The sequence below is a fragment of the Phyllostomus discolor genome, chromosome 13 (assembly GCF_004126475.2).
Source record: "Phyllostomus discolor isolate MPI-MPIP mPhyDis1 chromosome 13, mPhyDis1.pri.v3, whole genome shotgun sequence".
Lineage (NCBI taxonomy): Eukaryota > Metazoa > Chordata > Mammalia > Chiroptera > Phyllostomidae > Phyllostomus > Phyllostomus discolor.
Window position 1 is genome coordinate 58,105,643 of NC_040915.2, and position 13,522 is coordinate 58,119,164.

The window sequence follows — 13,522 nt, forward strand, 5'->3', positions numbered from 1 at the left end:
GCCACAAGGTCTGGAGCTCAGGGCTGGTGCTGAGGCTGGAACCCGGGGGAGGCGTGGCTGTGAGCCGAGGGGGTGAGGATGGAGGGAGGGAGAGGGCAGGGTGAGGGGGACCAGGCTGAGGGCGTTGCCTGATCCTATAGGTAATGGACGGATGTTTGTGGGGATCGCACCCACAACTTTGGTGTATTAGGATGCTGCTCCAACCAGCTGAGCTACCCCGCCAGTGCATCTGGCTTCTTTTAACATTTGGTGGAATGTTTTTGAGACTGAGCCATGCTGCGTGTTATCAGCAGTTCAGTCTTTTGTTGCTGAGTAGTATTCTGTGGCATGAATATAGGACAATATTTTGATCCATTTAAAGTAGGAGTTGTTTCCTGGGTTGAGGCCGTTACAAATAAAGCTTTAGTGAACATTTGTGTTCGTGGACTGTTCTCATTTCATTGGGAAGAGATACCTAGCACGTGGTTATAGGTGGTCCTGTTCATTTTATGTTCCCACCAGAAAATGTGAAAATTCTAGTCTCTCTACACCGTCTGCAACATTTGGTTTTGACAGCCCTTCTCATTTAGCTGTTCTGGTGGGCGTGGGCACTCCTCTCCCCGACGACTAACGATGCGAGCATCCCTGAAGCCGATCAGCTAGGAACAAAAGCCAGCTGTTCGACCCAGTCAGACCGACGTGGGAACTCCGGAGTTCCTACAGAGTGCTGCTCGACCTGCGGGAGAGGAGCTTGCAAGCTTTGGGTCCCCTCTGAAGGACTCTGAGGAGAGGGGTCCAAGAGGAACAGGGGCCAGGTTGGGGTTGGTTGCTGTTTCTGAGGCAGGATTAGGAGGGATGAGAAGCGGGGACTCGCCCACTGGGAGTCCCCTCGTGAGCATCCTCGGGAACAAGTGACAGCAGCGGAGCTCGTCCGGGCGCTGTAACTCCCCGTGGCGGTACAGCTGCCGGGTGACCTGGGGAGATGCCGTCGTCACCTGGCCGCTGCTTTCCCTGCATCGGTCCTGCCCATCCGACGAAGTGGTGCGGTGGCTCCAGTTTTGACTCTTTCCGTCTTTTATCACGTGTTTATCGACTGTCAGTTTATCTTTTGTGAAGTGCCTGTTGAAGTCTTTTCTCTGGCTTTTAGAGCGTTGGGTTATGTGTCTTTTTATTATTATTATTGATATATAGTTCTTCATATATTCTGGACACAAGTCCAATGTCAGATACATATACGTATTGAAAATATCGTCTTCCAGTATGTGGCTTGCATTTTCGTTTTCTAACAGTATTTTTTTTTTTTAATGAGAGCACATGGCTCTGCCAGTGCACAGCCCCTGGTGGCTGTTGACCAGTTGTCCCAGCACCGCTTTTGCTGGCTTTGACTTCGTGACGGTGAGCAGGTGGGCTGAGGCCGTGGTGACAGAGCAGTGGCTGCTAAACCTATCTCCCTGTCTACCTCCCCTGGGACTCGGGTTTTAAATGCCGCCTCCTGGGTGGCCTCAGACCTTCTCGGTCAGCCCTGGGGCCAGGCATCCGTTTCAAGCCACTGGCCCTAAGGATTTGTGTCCTGGCTGGTCAGCATGCACCGGGACAGCTTTCACTGGAATCGTTGGTCACTGTTGGCAATTCAGCGTGGAACTGCAGAAGAACAAGGGTCTCAACGTCAGGGTCTTTTTCAGACTGTGTGCCTGGCTGACGCCAGAAGTACTTGGAAAGCTTCGCGTTGTTTGTGGGTTTTTTGCCCACTGTTTTCTGCTTTCCTTTTCTTCCTCCTTTCTTTCTCCCTCTCTAAGCTTATTTGCCTCTTTATAGCAGTGTCAAAGGAAAAATCCAATGGAACTTTCCATTCTTTTTTAGTTGTTTAATTTTAAGTGCTTTACTATTACTGCTATAATTGTTATTATTACTTTTAACAGGGAGACACTAGAGAAGCAAGTATTTGCTATCTGGTGGCAGAAGATGTTTCGGCATCAGGAAAACCGCCTGGCAGAGAGAATAGTAAGTGGCTTTCCCTGAGGAGGCGCTTGGGGCGCGCAGGACCCATTTCGGGCCTTTGCATTCACTGCCCTCCCCCCCACCCCCCACCCCCAGGACACCGCCTGGAGCCCAGACCCTCGCTGGAGGACAGACTGCCCGTGCAGCCAAGAGGGGCCGGGGTCTGGGGCGTCTGTCTCCTCTGCACTGTGGCTTCTGGGCCAGGGCAGCTGGCTCTCGGACATCCCTTCTTTTGCATCGGTCGTTATTTGTAGCCTCTAGATTCTTCTGGCTTCCATGTCCCCTCCTACTCGACCCATTCGTTGTCCTCCGTCCTGCGGCAGGCCGTCCTTCACGCCGAGCGGCAGCTTCTGCGGAGGTCCTGGTGCACGTGGCGGCAGCAGGCGGCAGCACATCGCCAGGAGCGGCAGCGGCAAGCGGTGGCCTGGGCCCACCACCGCCGGGGGAGGCTCCGGAAGGCCTTCGCCACGTGGAGGGAGCGAGCCCGAGGGCTCAGATCAGAGTGAGTGGGCGCTTCTGCCTCAGAACCTTTTCCTGTCTCGGCCCGGCTTTGGCCACAGGGGCAGCACCGTCAGATCTGAGTGCCCGGCCAGAAGGTCGCGTTAGCCTGGACTCTGGGTTTAAGTTCTGGAAATTTCAGCCCGAAGCAGCCTAAGTGAAACCAGGGCTGTGGCGAGAGGCTCCCGGAACGTGATGGGGACAGACACGCCTGTGGATCTGGAGTCCCGTCCACAGGCTGCACCCCCATCGCTGCTCGGAGCCCATGTGGAGTGACCGTGGCCAAGGAGTAGACTAATGGGCTTGCTGGGGCTTAACTGGGCCCCTCCCCAGGGGCAGCGGCTGTGGCCAGCGGGCACGGTGTGGCAGTTTTCACCACACTGTTTGGTTATTGGGGCACTGCAGACACTGTCCTGCTTTGGTGGCTTTCTGCATCCACTTTGTTCTTTGAGGTCCCCCCACCTCTCAGGCTCTGGCCACATTTAACCTGCACGGTCACCTGCACGTGAACAGGCTTCGGTGGTACTTGAAGCCCCGTGAGGCAGTCTGGGAAAACGATTACACGTGCACTTTCCCGGGTGGACAGCCCCAGTCCTTTGGCATTTGTTCGGAGCAATCTTGACTCTCTTGCAGATTTAAGAACCGCTAGGCAGGAGCGTGGGATGGTGAGGTGGCACCCCTCCCCCGCCCCTCCCGGGAAGGCCCCAGCCAGCGCAGGGCTGCAGCGCTGAGCTCTGACTCTCCCTGCACAGGAAGACGGGCGTGGTGCTGGCTGCAGAGTTCCACTCGGCACGGCTCCTGCGTTGGGCCTGGAACAGGTGGACGGAGGTGAGGCTTGGCACAGGCGCCACCCGCATGTGGCTTGTGGACAGGTGGAGCTGTGTGTCAGTGTGACTCAGCAGCCATATGGGCTGCTCCCCGGTCCCTCTGAAACCACCTGCCTCGGAGCGTAGGGAAGAGGCCAGGCAGCAGATGAAGAATGTTAGCCTGGTTCCGTGAGACGATTGGCTCAAGTGCCTCGTTCTCTTATGGGTGAGGCTGTTCTCATCGGAACTCACCGAATCTGAAATTCCCGGTCTGGCCACCGACACCCACCCTGCTCTGAGCAAAGACATTTGTGCCGACATTGCTGGAGCGTTTATCCTAAGTCGGGCACTGGCCCCATGTAATCACCACAAACCCCCTCAAGGCACCTGTTTCTAGGTGGGGAAGCCAGGCTCCCAGGTTTTGACCCTCACCCAGGCTCATCCAAACTGTGTGTAAAAGGAGGCCAAGCCGAGCCTGCCCTTCCCGGCCCTCTGAGGCCGGCTCTCTCCTCTGCCCGCAGTGCCTGGCCCTGCGGGCCGCCGAGCGGCAGAAGCTGATGCGAGCGGACCTGCATCACCAGCACACCTTGCAACACAGGGCGCTGCAGACCTGGGGGGTAGGGGCTGCTGCCTTCCCCTCTTGGGCTTGCCTTTGGGGGAGGGGAATCCTGAAGACTCTGTTTCCCTTCTTCGTCCTTCCTGCCCCGCTCACAAAAGAGTAATCCCACCACTCTCAAACAGAGCAAGCGCCCTGGACAGTGGGTCTCAGCCACAGGGCTGAGTTTTTCCACACTTGCTCGGAAAATACAAACAAGAAAAGTAAAAACAAATGCTGTCTGGGGACCCCAGCCTTATTCTCAAAGCGGCCCCTGGTCCAGCAGTGCAGGGGTCTGACTTAGGAGTGAGGACTTAGGGAGACAGTCCCCTCCCTGTTGTGTGGGTGGTCTCCTGGCCTGGGGCCTCTCCCCTCCCTCTGGTGAGCGCTGTTAGCTTCAAAGTCCCTGCTGAGAACCTCTGAGGCCTGCCTGGGGATAGCACCCAGGGGTGGCCTCCGGTCCTGCTCTCCTACAGACTTACCAGAGCCGGGTGCGGAGCGTCCTACAGGAGGTGGCGGCCAGGGAGAGCCAGCACAAGAGGCAGCTGCTGCGGTGAGTCTCCCAGCGTCTCCCAGGCCCAGCCTGAGGACCGGGGAGCAGACTCCAGACCCAGGCAGGGTGGGGGCTTTGTCCAGGGCCAGCGCAGGGCGGGCCTGGCTGCTCCGTGCCGCTCACAGCGTAGCTTTGGCTTTTCCACAGCAGGCGCCCTGTTCGCTGGTTCACCTCTTACGTCTCGAGCCCCTGCTGTGTGCACAGTGGGTCCTCAGGGAAGCAGCTCTCACCTGGGTGTCTGTGAGACTTCCCGCTAGTCTTGCTCCTCTGAGCGCTCCCCCCCCGCCACCCTTTTCAGACTGGAAAGATTCACTTCTCAAGGCACCATTTTAGCTCTTGTCCTGCTCCGGGAGCTGCGGTGGCTCCTTCACCTCTCAGTTCCCAGCCCGTTGCCTCCCCGCTTGGCTCCCCAGGCCTTTCACTGACTCTCCAGAGTCATCTTCCCATCTTCAGGACCCTCTGTGTCTGTGACACCCACGGAGGTCACCTGCCCCGGCTCCAGCTCCCGCCGAGCCACGCTCTGAACTCGCTCCTCCGGCAGGCCTCCCCCTTCCACTCCTGCCTGCCTTCTCCAGGCTGCCTGTGGGCGGTGGGCCTCCTGGACTTGAACACGGCCGTCCCTCCTTCGGGGTCCCACGAAGTGCCCACTCAGCTCCTCACAGGGGCACGGAAGGAGGGAGCCCCTGGACTGACTCAACTGCGGGCCTGGTGCCGAGGTCCCGGGGCCCTCCCTCCAGCCGCCCGGTCTCTGTAGCTCCCTCATTATGGCATGAGTCACCGGCCTGCCAGTGCCTAGCTGTGACTCGGTGCTCCCCGTAGCACCTAGCTGCACGAGGGTGTGGTGTTTGGGCTCGGTCACCATGATGTCCCGTGCCTGGCACGGCAGGTGCTTGGCAACCAAGAGCTGCACGTCTGCGTCAGCGTAAACATGGGTGAAAGGGACGCTCTGCGGCACGGCACGTCCTCGACTCCGGGAGGGCTGCAGGAGCAGCAGGGGGTCACAGAAGCCTCAGGCGCTCTCTCCACACTAGTGTCACCACCCCTGTCCCGGCCTGTGCACCTGTAGGGACGTGTTCCATTGCTGGAGAGAGAACGCCGCAGCCCGCGTGGAGGAGGCTAAGAAAACCTCTCGAGCGAGAGCTCACTACAGAAGGGCCCTGTGTTTCAAGGTGAGGCCTGGGGAGGCCAGCCGGTCCCCCAGGAGGGTTTGGGACTGTGCTCCTGCCGGGCGGGCGGCAGGGCGGGCGGCAGTGCCAGGGATTTGAACGGAACAAGGAACGTAGAGAACGGGATGACTCTCCTCCTCCAGAGCCAGGTGAGCCGTTGGGTTTTATTTATTTTACTTAATTATGAACCAGTATTTATTAAAGCAGAGCACAGCATGTGTAGTGAGTAAACTAGTTTGTGTCAGAGCCAGCATTTTGCGCACTCGGACTTTCCCCCTAGGACAGACTGTTTCACCCCTGCATCTGCACAGCGGCCAGAAGGGGATGCCCGCCCCTGCTCATCAGCCTCGCAGGGTGTCTGGCCTCGGGACTTTCTGGAAAGTGTGGAGCGCCCCATTTGGTCACTGTTGGTGGGAAGTGGCCCCAAAATACCACCTGGTGGGGTCTGGTCCCCATGCACTGGGAGAGGGGAAGGGGTGGTAGGACGTGGTTGAGGGAAGAAGACAGAAGGGACTCAAAACAAATGAAATGGCAGAGGTGGTCCCGGGACTCGGGGCACTGTGGCAGACAGCCGCAGGTTGGAGCCCGGACTCGGGGCGCTGTGGCAGACAGCCGCAGGTTGGAGCCCGGCTGGCAGGCCAGGCCACTCGCAACAGCTCAGAAGTGTCTGGGGAGGAAGAGCAAGTGCACACGGCTGGCCGAGGCCCAGCCTATCCGCAGGAAAGCGCCACGGCCAGCATGTGGTTCCCCTGCTCCGTTCCCCTTGGCTCCGGGTGTGGGGTCAGGACTCCGCTTGGCCCCAGGGCTCAGAAGGGAGGAGGCCTTTCTGGGGCGAGTGGAGTTCGTGACAGTTTGGGGAGCAGGCACCGACCAGGCGTCCCCTGGCTGCTTGACTCCTTGTAAAGTGTCCTGTTAGTGTGGTTTCATTGGTCTCACATACGAAGGAGTGCGTGTAACGTGTAGTTTCCGTGTAACGAGTTCAGCAGAATGACGTCTAATTCCTTCTGGTGCGTTCTCCTGGGGATGTGTCTCAGCGCCATGTGTCCACCACTCGGCCTCCTTCCCCGAGGGGCTGCCGGCAGAGCTGGGAGTCCCCAGGACGCCAGGACATGCTGTGGTCGCCTCTCTGTTCTTCACTGCCCCTTAGGTCCTGGCCCAGTGGCGGGAGGCCGTGTCAGTGCAGATATACTACCGACAGCAGGAGCACTGCGCCCTCCGGGAGGCGCGGAAGGTGCTGGATAGGGGTAAGCGGGGCCCCCGGCGGCGAGGAGGGCATTGGGAAGGGCCCGGGACTGTCAGGCTGTGCTGTTTGCTTCCCGTTAGTCTTTGACCCCTTCCTGTGCACTACCGTCCTGTGGCTGAGGCGACAAAGCACCACAGACTGGGATGTTTAGAACACCAGAAAACTGTTCTCTCGGGGCTCTGGGGGCCAGTTCCAAGAGCAGGGTGCTGGCAGGGCCGTGCTCCCTCTGAAGGCTGAGGAAGAACCCTTCCGTGGCTCTTCCAGCTTCCAGGGCCCGCAGCGGTCCTCGCTGTTCCCTGGCTTATAGACACGTCACTGGAGCGCACGGCAGGCCCTGGGACTGCCATGTCCCCTAAGGATGGGACAAGGGATGTGGGAGACTTGAGACTGTGTTCTCAGCGCATTGTAGATGTGCATTCGACACCCGTGGGGCCATTTCTTGGCTCAGTGAAGGCCTCGCTGTTGTGGGCACACCTTGGCAGTCCGAGCGAGGGCTGGGGCTGGAGGAGGACCGACTAGGAGTGAGGTATTATTGTTAAAACAGTGTTTACAGAGTGCAGCCAGGAGTCAAGCGCTGGCTGTGCCGCCTGGGGCGAGTCCTTGGCTCTGGGCCTCAGTTTCTCCATCTGTAAAGTGGGCGTATGCTGCCTGTCTCTCGGGGGTTGTTATGAGGACCCAGTGAGACTAATGTACATGTGCTTAGAGCAGGGCCCGGAGGTGTCAGCATTCAGTGCTAATGCTTGGTCTCCAGGCTGCGAACGCTGCCCCCCAATTCCCCCAGCAGGCACTGGAGGGCACCCCATCTGGGCATCAGTGCTCTTCTCAGAGCCTAAGAAAAGAGTGAAAAACAAAACAATGAAAACGGAGGAGGGTGTTTCCTCCAGAGGGAACCTGGTGACACAGACACCAAAGGCAGGACGCAGCTCTGCCTGGCTCGGGCTGCTCGGCTGCTGAGCCTCGGTTTCCTCCCCGGCGAGACAGGGCCACCGCCTCTCACCCTGTCAGACTTCTGGGTCACCTGGCAGCATCAGGCACTCTGGGGGCCCTGGCACACGGCGGTCCTTGTGGCTCTGGCGGGCTCTCAGGCAGGTCATGACAGCAAACACAGACCTGCTTCCAGTGCCCAGGGAGCTCACAGTTGCTAATGGTGGCCAGAGCTGTCCACAGAGGAAAATCCATGCGTGGTGGTCTCACTGGGCGGTGGGCACACACCCCAGCTTCCCCACACAGCCTTCTCCACTCTGCTCTCTAAAACCCTGCCCCTGACGTAGTTCGTGTAGGTGGACCCTACGAAAGAGCAAACTGACTCGGACTTGCCTTAGGCCTTCTCAGGACCTGGTTTCGGCGCTGGCGGGACTGTGGCCGGAGGGCAGCCCAGCAGCGAGCCCAGCTGGAGAGAGCGGCGCAGCATTACCGTCGGCAGCTGCTGCTGCAGGGCCTGGCCCGCTGGAAGTTGCATCATCTGGGCTGTGTCAGAAAGAAGGTGAGGCAGGCAGCAGCTCCCCAAGCTCCCCTGTGCGGTGCAGCCATCCAGCCTTCCTCCCAGGGAGGAAGGGGTCCTTCTTCCTGCAGAACTCACAGCAGCCAGTGTGGATGCTGGGTGGCCTGGGGTCCTGTGGGTGCAAGGCTGCCCGAGCCTTTCTGGGGTGGCTTGGGGGACTCCAGCCTCCGACTGGGTCTCCCACTGGTGGATGGATGATGGTTCAGCAGAGAAACCCAGTTCAGTCTGCGTCATGGCTTGTCGGGCCCAGAGGACCTGTGGAATCCTCTAGAAGCCCCGGCCTGGTGCAGGAGGCCCCTGGCTTCACACAGCACACCTGGCGACGTGAAGACCGTTCTCTTGGGTGGGGAGCCTGCGGTCTGGGTGTGGGGCACCTGCTGACACTCAGGCTGCTCCCTCTGTGCCCTCTCTCCCCAGCTCCTGCAGCGGCGGGGCGCCCAACTCCTGGCCCACACGCTCAGCCGGTCCTGCTTCTGCCAGTGGAGACAGCAGGTGGGAGCTGTTCAGAAGCCCCTTCCCCCAGGGCTTGTTCCACCACACATGCCCCCCACCCTAACCCCAGCATTTCTGGGCATTGCCAGTTTCCTCCCACCTGTGACTATATAAGGCCAAGTCACTTCAGGATCCTATGTGTCACATTAAAAAATACATCAGGCCCTGGCTGGTGTGGCTCAGTTGGTTTGGCGTCATTGTGCAAAGTGAAGGGTCACTGGTTTAATTCCCAGTCAGGGCACACGCCTGGGTTGCAGGCCTGGTCCCCAGGTGGGATGCACGCAGGGGGCAACTGATCGATGTCTCTCTCACACGTCAATGTTTCTCTCCCTCTCTTTCTCCCTACCTTCCCCTCTCTAAAATAAATGAACAAAACCTTAAATAAAAAAAACATTCCAGGGTAAATGCAAAAATTAATGGGAGTTGCTTTTGAGTCTATGCAAGGCGGGACTGTGTCCTGCTCAGCAAACCGTCACGTGCACGGGTCCCTCTCGCTCCCCGGATCGCAATGTGGACATGTCCCCAGCCTCTCTCCGGCCAGCCCAGCGTGCTGCCCCACGGACTCCCTTCCCTGGAGCCCTATGCCTCTGTTCCTGCCAGAGGATCAGTCTCTGATCCAACCCCTCAGGCCTGGCAGAGGGGTCTGAGACTGACAGGGCCTTGTGGTCGGGGTGGCTTCCTGAAGGTGGCTTTTCGGCAACCTCTCCTTTCTGGCCCACAGCTGGCGAACAGGAGGCAGGAGCAGCAGAGCACGGCACGAGCCCTATGGTTCTGGGCCCTCTCACTGCAGGCAAAGGTACTGGGGGCTCCTCGTCCCACTGCCCTGCTGCTCCCGGGAGAGGACTGTGTCTCGGTGGAGGGCAGGGTGGGCTGCAGGCACAGCCCCTGGGGGAGCCTAAGCAGGGAGGGCCAGGCCTCACCTTCCCCTCCCCCCACCCCCGGAGGTGTGGGCTGCGTGGCGGGGTTTTGTGCTGGAGAGGAGGAGGAAGAAGGCGAGACTGGAGCAGGCCGTGCAGGCCTACCACCAGCAGCTCCTTCAGGAGGGTGTCACTTGCCTCCTGCGGTTCACAGCCGGCGTGAAGACGCTCCGGCAGCAGCTGCATGCACAGCAGCAAGTGCAGGTAGGCCCAGGGTCCCCCGCCCTTCTAGTGGGGGGCGGGCGGGCCGGCCATGGCAGGATCTGACAGAGGCCGTTGCAGGCGGCCCACAGCCTCCACCGGGCAGTCCACCGCTGTGCCATGCTGTGGAAACAGAAGGTGCTGGGCCCAGGCAGGGCGCCTCAGCCCCCCTCATCCACTGTGTCCAGCAGAAGGGTGACATTCAAGGGTCCCCTTCCCAGCCACGTCGCTGCTGGTGCTGGGGATGCCGCCCTGGAGGCCAAGAGGCCACGAGCTCCTCACGAGCTGCAGAGAGCTCTGGGCGGCCTGGCCCTGGATGCTGGGGAGCCGCACCTCCCGGAGCTGTGAGTAGCCCTCCCTCAGGGCCATGGCTGAGCTGCTGGGACTCCTCTCTAGCAGGACCTGTCCCTGCAGACTGTCCCTCCCGAGCTCAGGGAGAGGACACAACATGAGGAAGAGCATTAGGGCAGTCCCGCCCCCAGACCTACCAGTGTTCCTCTTCTCCCCTAACATCCAGGAAACAGGGCTCCCTCTTGGACACCCCACTTTTTATGCCCTGGTCCCAGCCCCATCCCAGCAGACTGCTGATGCAGCTGTTGGCTTCCAGAGTGCCCAGTGCTGTCTGGGTCTGGGGAAGGTCACCTGTGGGGAGGGCCACTGGCCTGGACCTTAGTCTTGCGCTGTCTGCCTCATACCCTGACCCTGACCAGCCTGCTCCCCTGTGACATGGGACAAGCAACTGCATGACCAAGGTCGCTGTAAAGCTCAAATGAGATGACGTGGGTGAGGCACCAGATTCGCCCCACTGGAATTGCTAGTTCTCCATGGCTCAGGCCCACCCCAACTCACCTGCTAACCTTAGGCAGAAGCCCTTCCTCTCTGGCCTTCAGTCTCGCTGTGGGACTGGAGCGGTTGGACCGATGACCCCCTACCCCACAGAGGTCTCAGGCCCCCTGCAGCCCTGGGCAGCCTGGAAGGAACAGGCCCATGTTTCTTCCCAGCAATGCTGTCCGCTTGGCAAGGAAGCAGCCACGACGCCCAAACTTCTTGCTGGACCCCTTGCAGAACCAGAGGCCCTTGGCGTACAGCACCCTTGAGGGGCAGGGGTAGGTTGTATGGTCCTGGACCCCCAAAAGCCTATGGTACCTCGATTTGGGGCCTGAGGGTGGATGCCCCCTTTCCTTCCAGCTCCTCAGGAGGGTACCTAGGCCTCACCAGTTCCTGCCTTCCCTCTGCTCAGGCCTGAGGCACCGAGGGAACAAGGCCTAGGCACGGCCCAGCCAGTGGCCCCTTCCCTGACGAGGCCCTTGCCGGAAAAGGCCCAGACAATACTGGTCCCCAGCAGCTCCCTGCCTCAGCCTGGAGCCCTGCCAGGTGGTCCTGGCCTGAAGCTGTCCCCCACGGTGAATACAGGCCCAGAGCTGCTGCCCCCGTCCTCCTTCATGCCACGTGGGGTGGATGCACCCGCGAGAGTAAGTCCTCTCTGGCCACCTGGGGTCCCATTCTTTGGTCTGGTCTTCAGTGCTGTTTCTTGTGCTCGCGGTGCTGTGGCTACAGCCATACCTGCTGCTTCTGGAAGAATCTGATCCCAGGAAGAGGTAGTGGGGCCACTCGTTCATTCACCAAGTATGGGTGCCACTGATCTAGGGACACAGTAGGGAACAGCCCGCCGAGGCCCCTGCTCAGGAGGCTGTATGTGTCCCAGCGGCAGAGACAGGACATGCAGAGAAACTGCAGATCACGGAGGCTGTGCAGGCCCCGGTGAAAGTGGGTTTCAGAGAGTGGGAGGCTGTGGAGGGTGCTGGGCTGCTGTGACCTGGCGGCCCGGCACAAGGCGCTGGCGGCGGCAGACGGGGCCGAAACCGGTGGGAGGCAGACTAGGCAGGGCCTGTTCCGACGGGTTTGATACACGTGAAGTTAGGGCTCTGGCTTGGGTAACTCAAGGAATAATGAGTTCTCTCACTGAAAGAGGGAATGCTGAGAGCCCATTTGGGTGAGGCATAAGTGTTTTGAACCTCTCAAATTTGAGATAAAGTAACAGGACTGTGAGCCAGGTCTGGAGATAAACATTGAGAATCAAAACCAAGGGGTCCGGGCAAGGAGGAGTGAGAGCTCCCGGGTGCTCAGTAGCTGAGGAGACGGCAGGGGGGTTGGTGCCTGAAGAGAGCTGCAGGGGTGGTGAGGGGTGGGCGATGTTCTCATCAGGAGGGAACAGGAGGAATGGAGGTAGGTGGTTGGACAAGAACAATCGTCTCTGAACCCTTTCTCACTGAAAGGTCACAGCTCAGAGTGGGGCAGGGGTGAAAGGTCAGGAAGGCTTGAAACGACTGGAACAGTGCTGCGCCAGGCCCTGGCAAGGGGCGGGGCCAGACTGCAAAGGGATGGGTTGCTTGGTGTCCGGTCCTGAAGGAAGGACGACGGGCTGGGACTCCAGGTGAGCTGAGCTGGCTGTGGGAAGGCCCAGCTCCTGGGGCCTCGCCTACCCTCCCCCTGCAGCCTTGACACCCTGTCCCAGGCCTTCCTCCCACGTCCCTGCTTCATGTCCTTCCTTCTTTTACAGGCATCAGCGTGGCTGACCTCCTCTGGCCATGTGCCCCTGGCCCCTGTAGGGCCAGCCAGTGTCCCCGACCCCCGTCTGCTCCTTCCTGGGGACCTCACAGGCACCCGGCCTGGGCTGGGCTCCAAAACTGCAGGTGTGTGCCTGAGGTCTGTCAGCACAGCAAGCACTTGGGCCACCCCCAGCACCTGGACTCCCTCCATTCAGCCTGGGCCCAGCCAGGAGAGTGGGCAAGACCAAGCTTGTTCTCCTGTTGCCACGGGCCACGCCAGCCTGGAGGCTGAACTTGAGGACATCCAGCGGCAATTGCAGGACTACCAGAGCATGAAGCAGAACCTCAGGTACGACCCAGAAACACCCCTGCCCACAGGGCACAGCTGGGAACTGGCTGCCAGGGCCCTAGGGCTGATTCACCTGCACTGAGCACTGCCGGCCCCCGGCACACAGGGGCATCTTTACCCCTCCCGTCCTCAGGAAGGCCAGCTTGGCCTTACCTGTGGGATAGGGGGACAACAAAACTGAGCAAAATTTTAAACCTGAATGGGTCACATGATGAAAAGGTGCAAAGACAGGCCTTGGCCCCCGCTGCATGCAGTGGGCTGTCCTGGCTTGCCTGTGGTCTGCGTTCTGAGCCCACAGCCTCTAAGCCCAGGCTGGGGACCCTCACCATAAACAGCAGCCTTGGAGGTACAGGGAGGGGTTCCCCCCGGGTCCATCCAAGGTGCCATCTGCTGGACACAGTGGAGGCTGGGAGAGGAACAGGAACAGCTCTCCCCCGCTCCACCTGCCTTAGTAAATAGTCCACATGCTTCACTCCAAGCCTGGGCCTCCACCAAGGGCCCAGCCGGGCACACAGCAGGTGTCTCCCTGCCTCAGGTCCTACCAGCGGCAAGCGAGCAGCCTGCGCCGGTGGCTGGAGCTGAGTCGGGAGGAGCCCAGGCCTGACGACCAGGAAGCAGAGCAGCAGGTGCAGGAAGAACTGGAGGAGGTGAGGTCCCACGCAGTCCTGGGATGGG

General features: G+C 60.0%; 1 protein-coding gene across 1 annotated transcript in view; it reads left to right on the forward strand.

The window, feature by feature from the left end:
- Positions 1-13,522, forward strand: part of SFI1 (SFI1 centrin binding protein) — a 62,413-nt gene that overhangs the window by 48,629 nt on the left and 262 nt on the right. The window contains exons 16-31 of the mRNA XM_036013694.1: positions 1,899-1,980; positions 2,301-2,479; positions 3,228-3,303; positions 3,803-3,898; positions 4,353-4,429; positions 5,496-5,598; positions 6,743-6,839; positions 8,161-8,321; positions 8,757-8,831; positions 9,553-9,627; positions 9,776-9,952; positions 10,031-10,293; positions 10,951-11,055; positions 11,190-11,421; positions 12,510-12,847; positions 13,383-13,494. Of these exons, the coding sequence (XP_035869587.1) occupies positions 1,899-1,980; positions 2,301-2,479; positions 3,228-3,303; positions 3,803-3,898; positions 4,353-4,429; positions 5,496-5,598; positions 6,743-6,839; positions 8,161-8,321; positions 8,757-8,831; positions 9,553-9,627; positions 9,776-9,952; positions 10,031-10,293; positions 10,951-11,055; positions 11,190-11,421; positions 12,510-12,847; positions 13,383-13,494 (2,248 nt within the window). The remainder of the gene's footprint in view (positions 1-1,898; positions 1,981-2,300; positions 2,480-3,227; positions 3,304-3,802; positions 3,899-4,352; positions 4,430-5,495; positions 5,599-6,742; positions 6,840-8,160; positions 8,322-8,756; positions 8,832-9,552; positions 9,628-9,775; positions 9,953-10,030; positions 10,294-10,950; positions 11,056-11,189; positions 11,422-12,509; positions 12,848-13,382; positions 13,495-13,522) is intronic.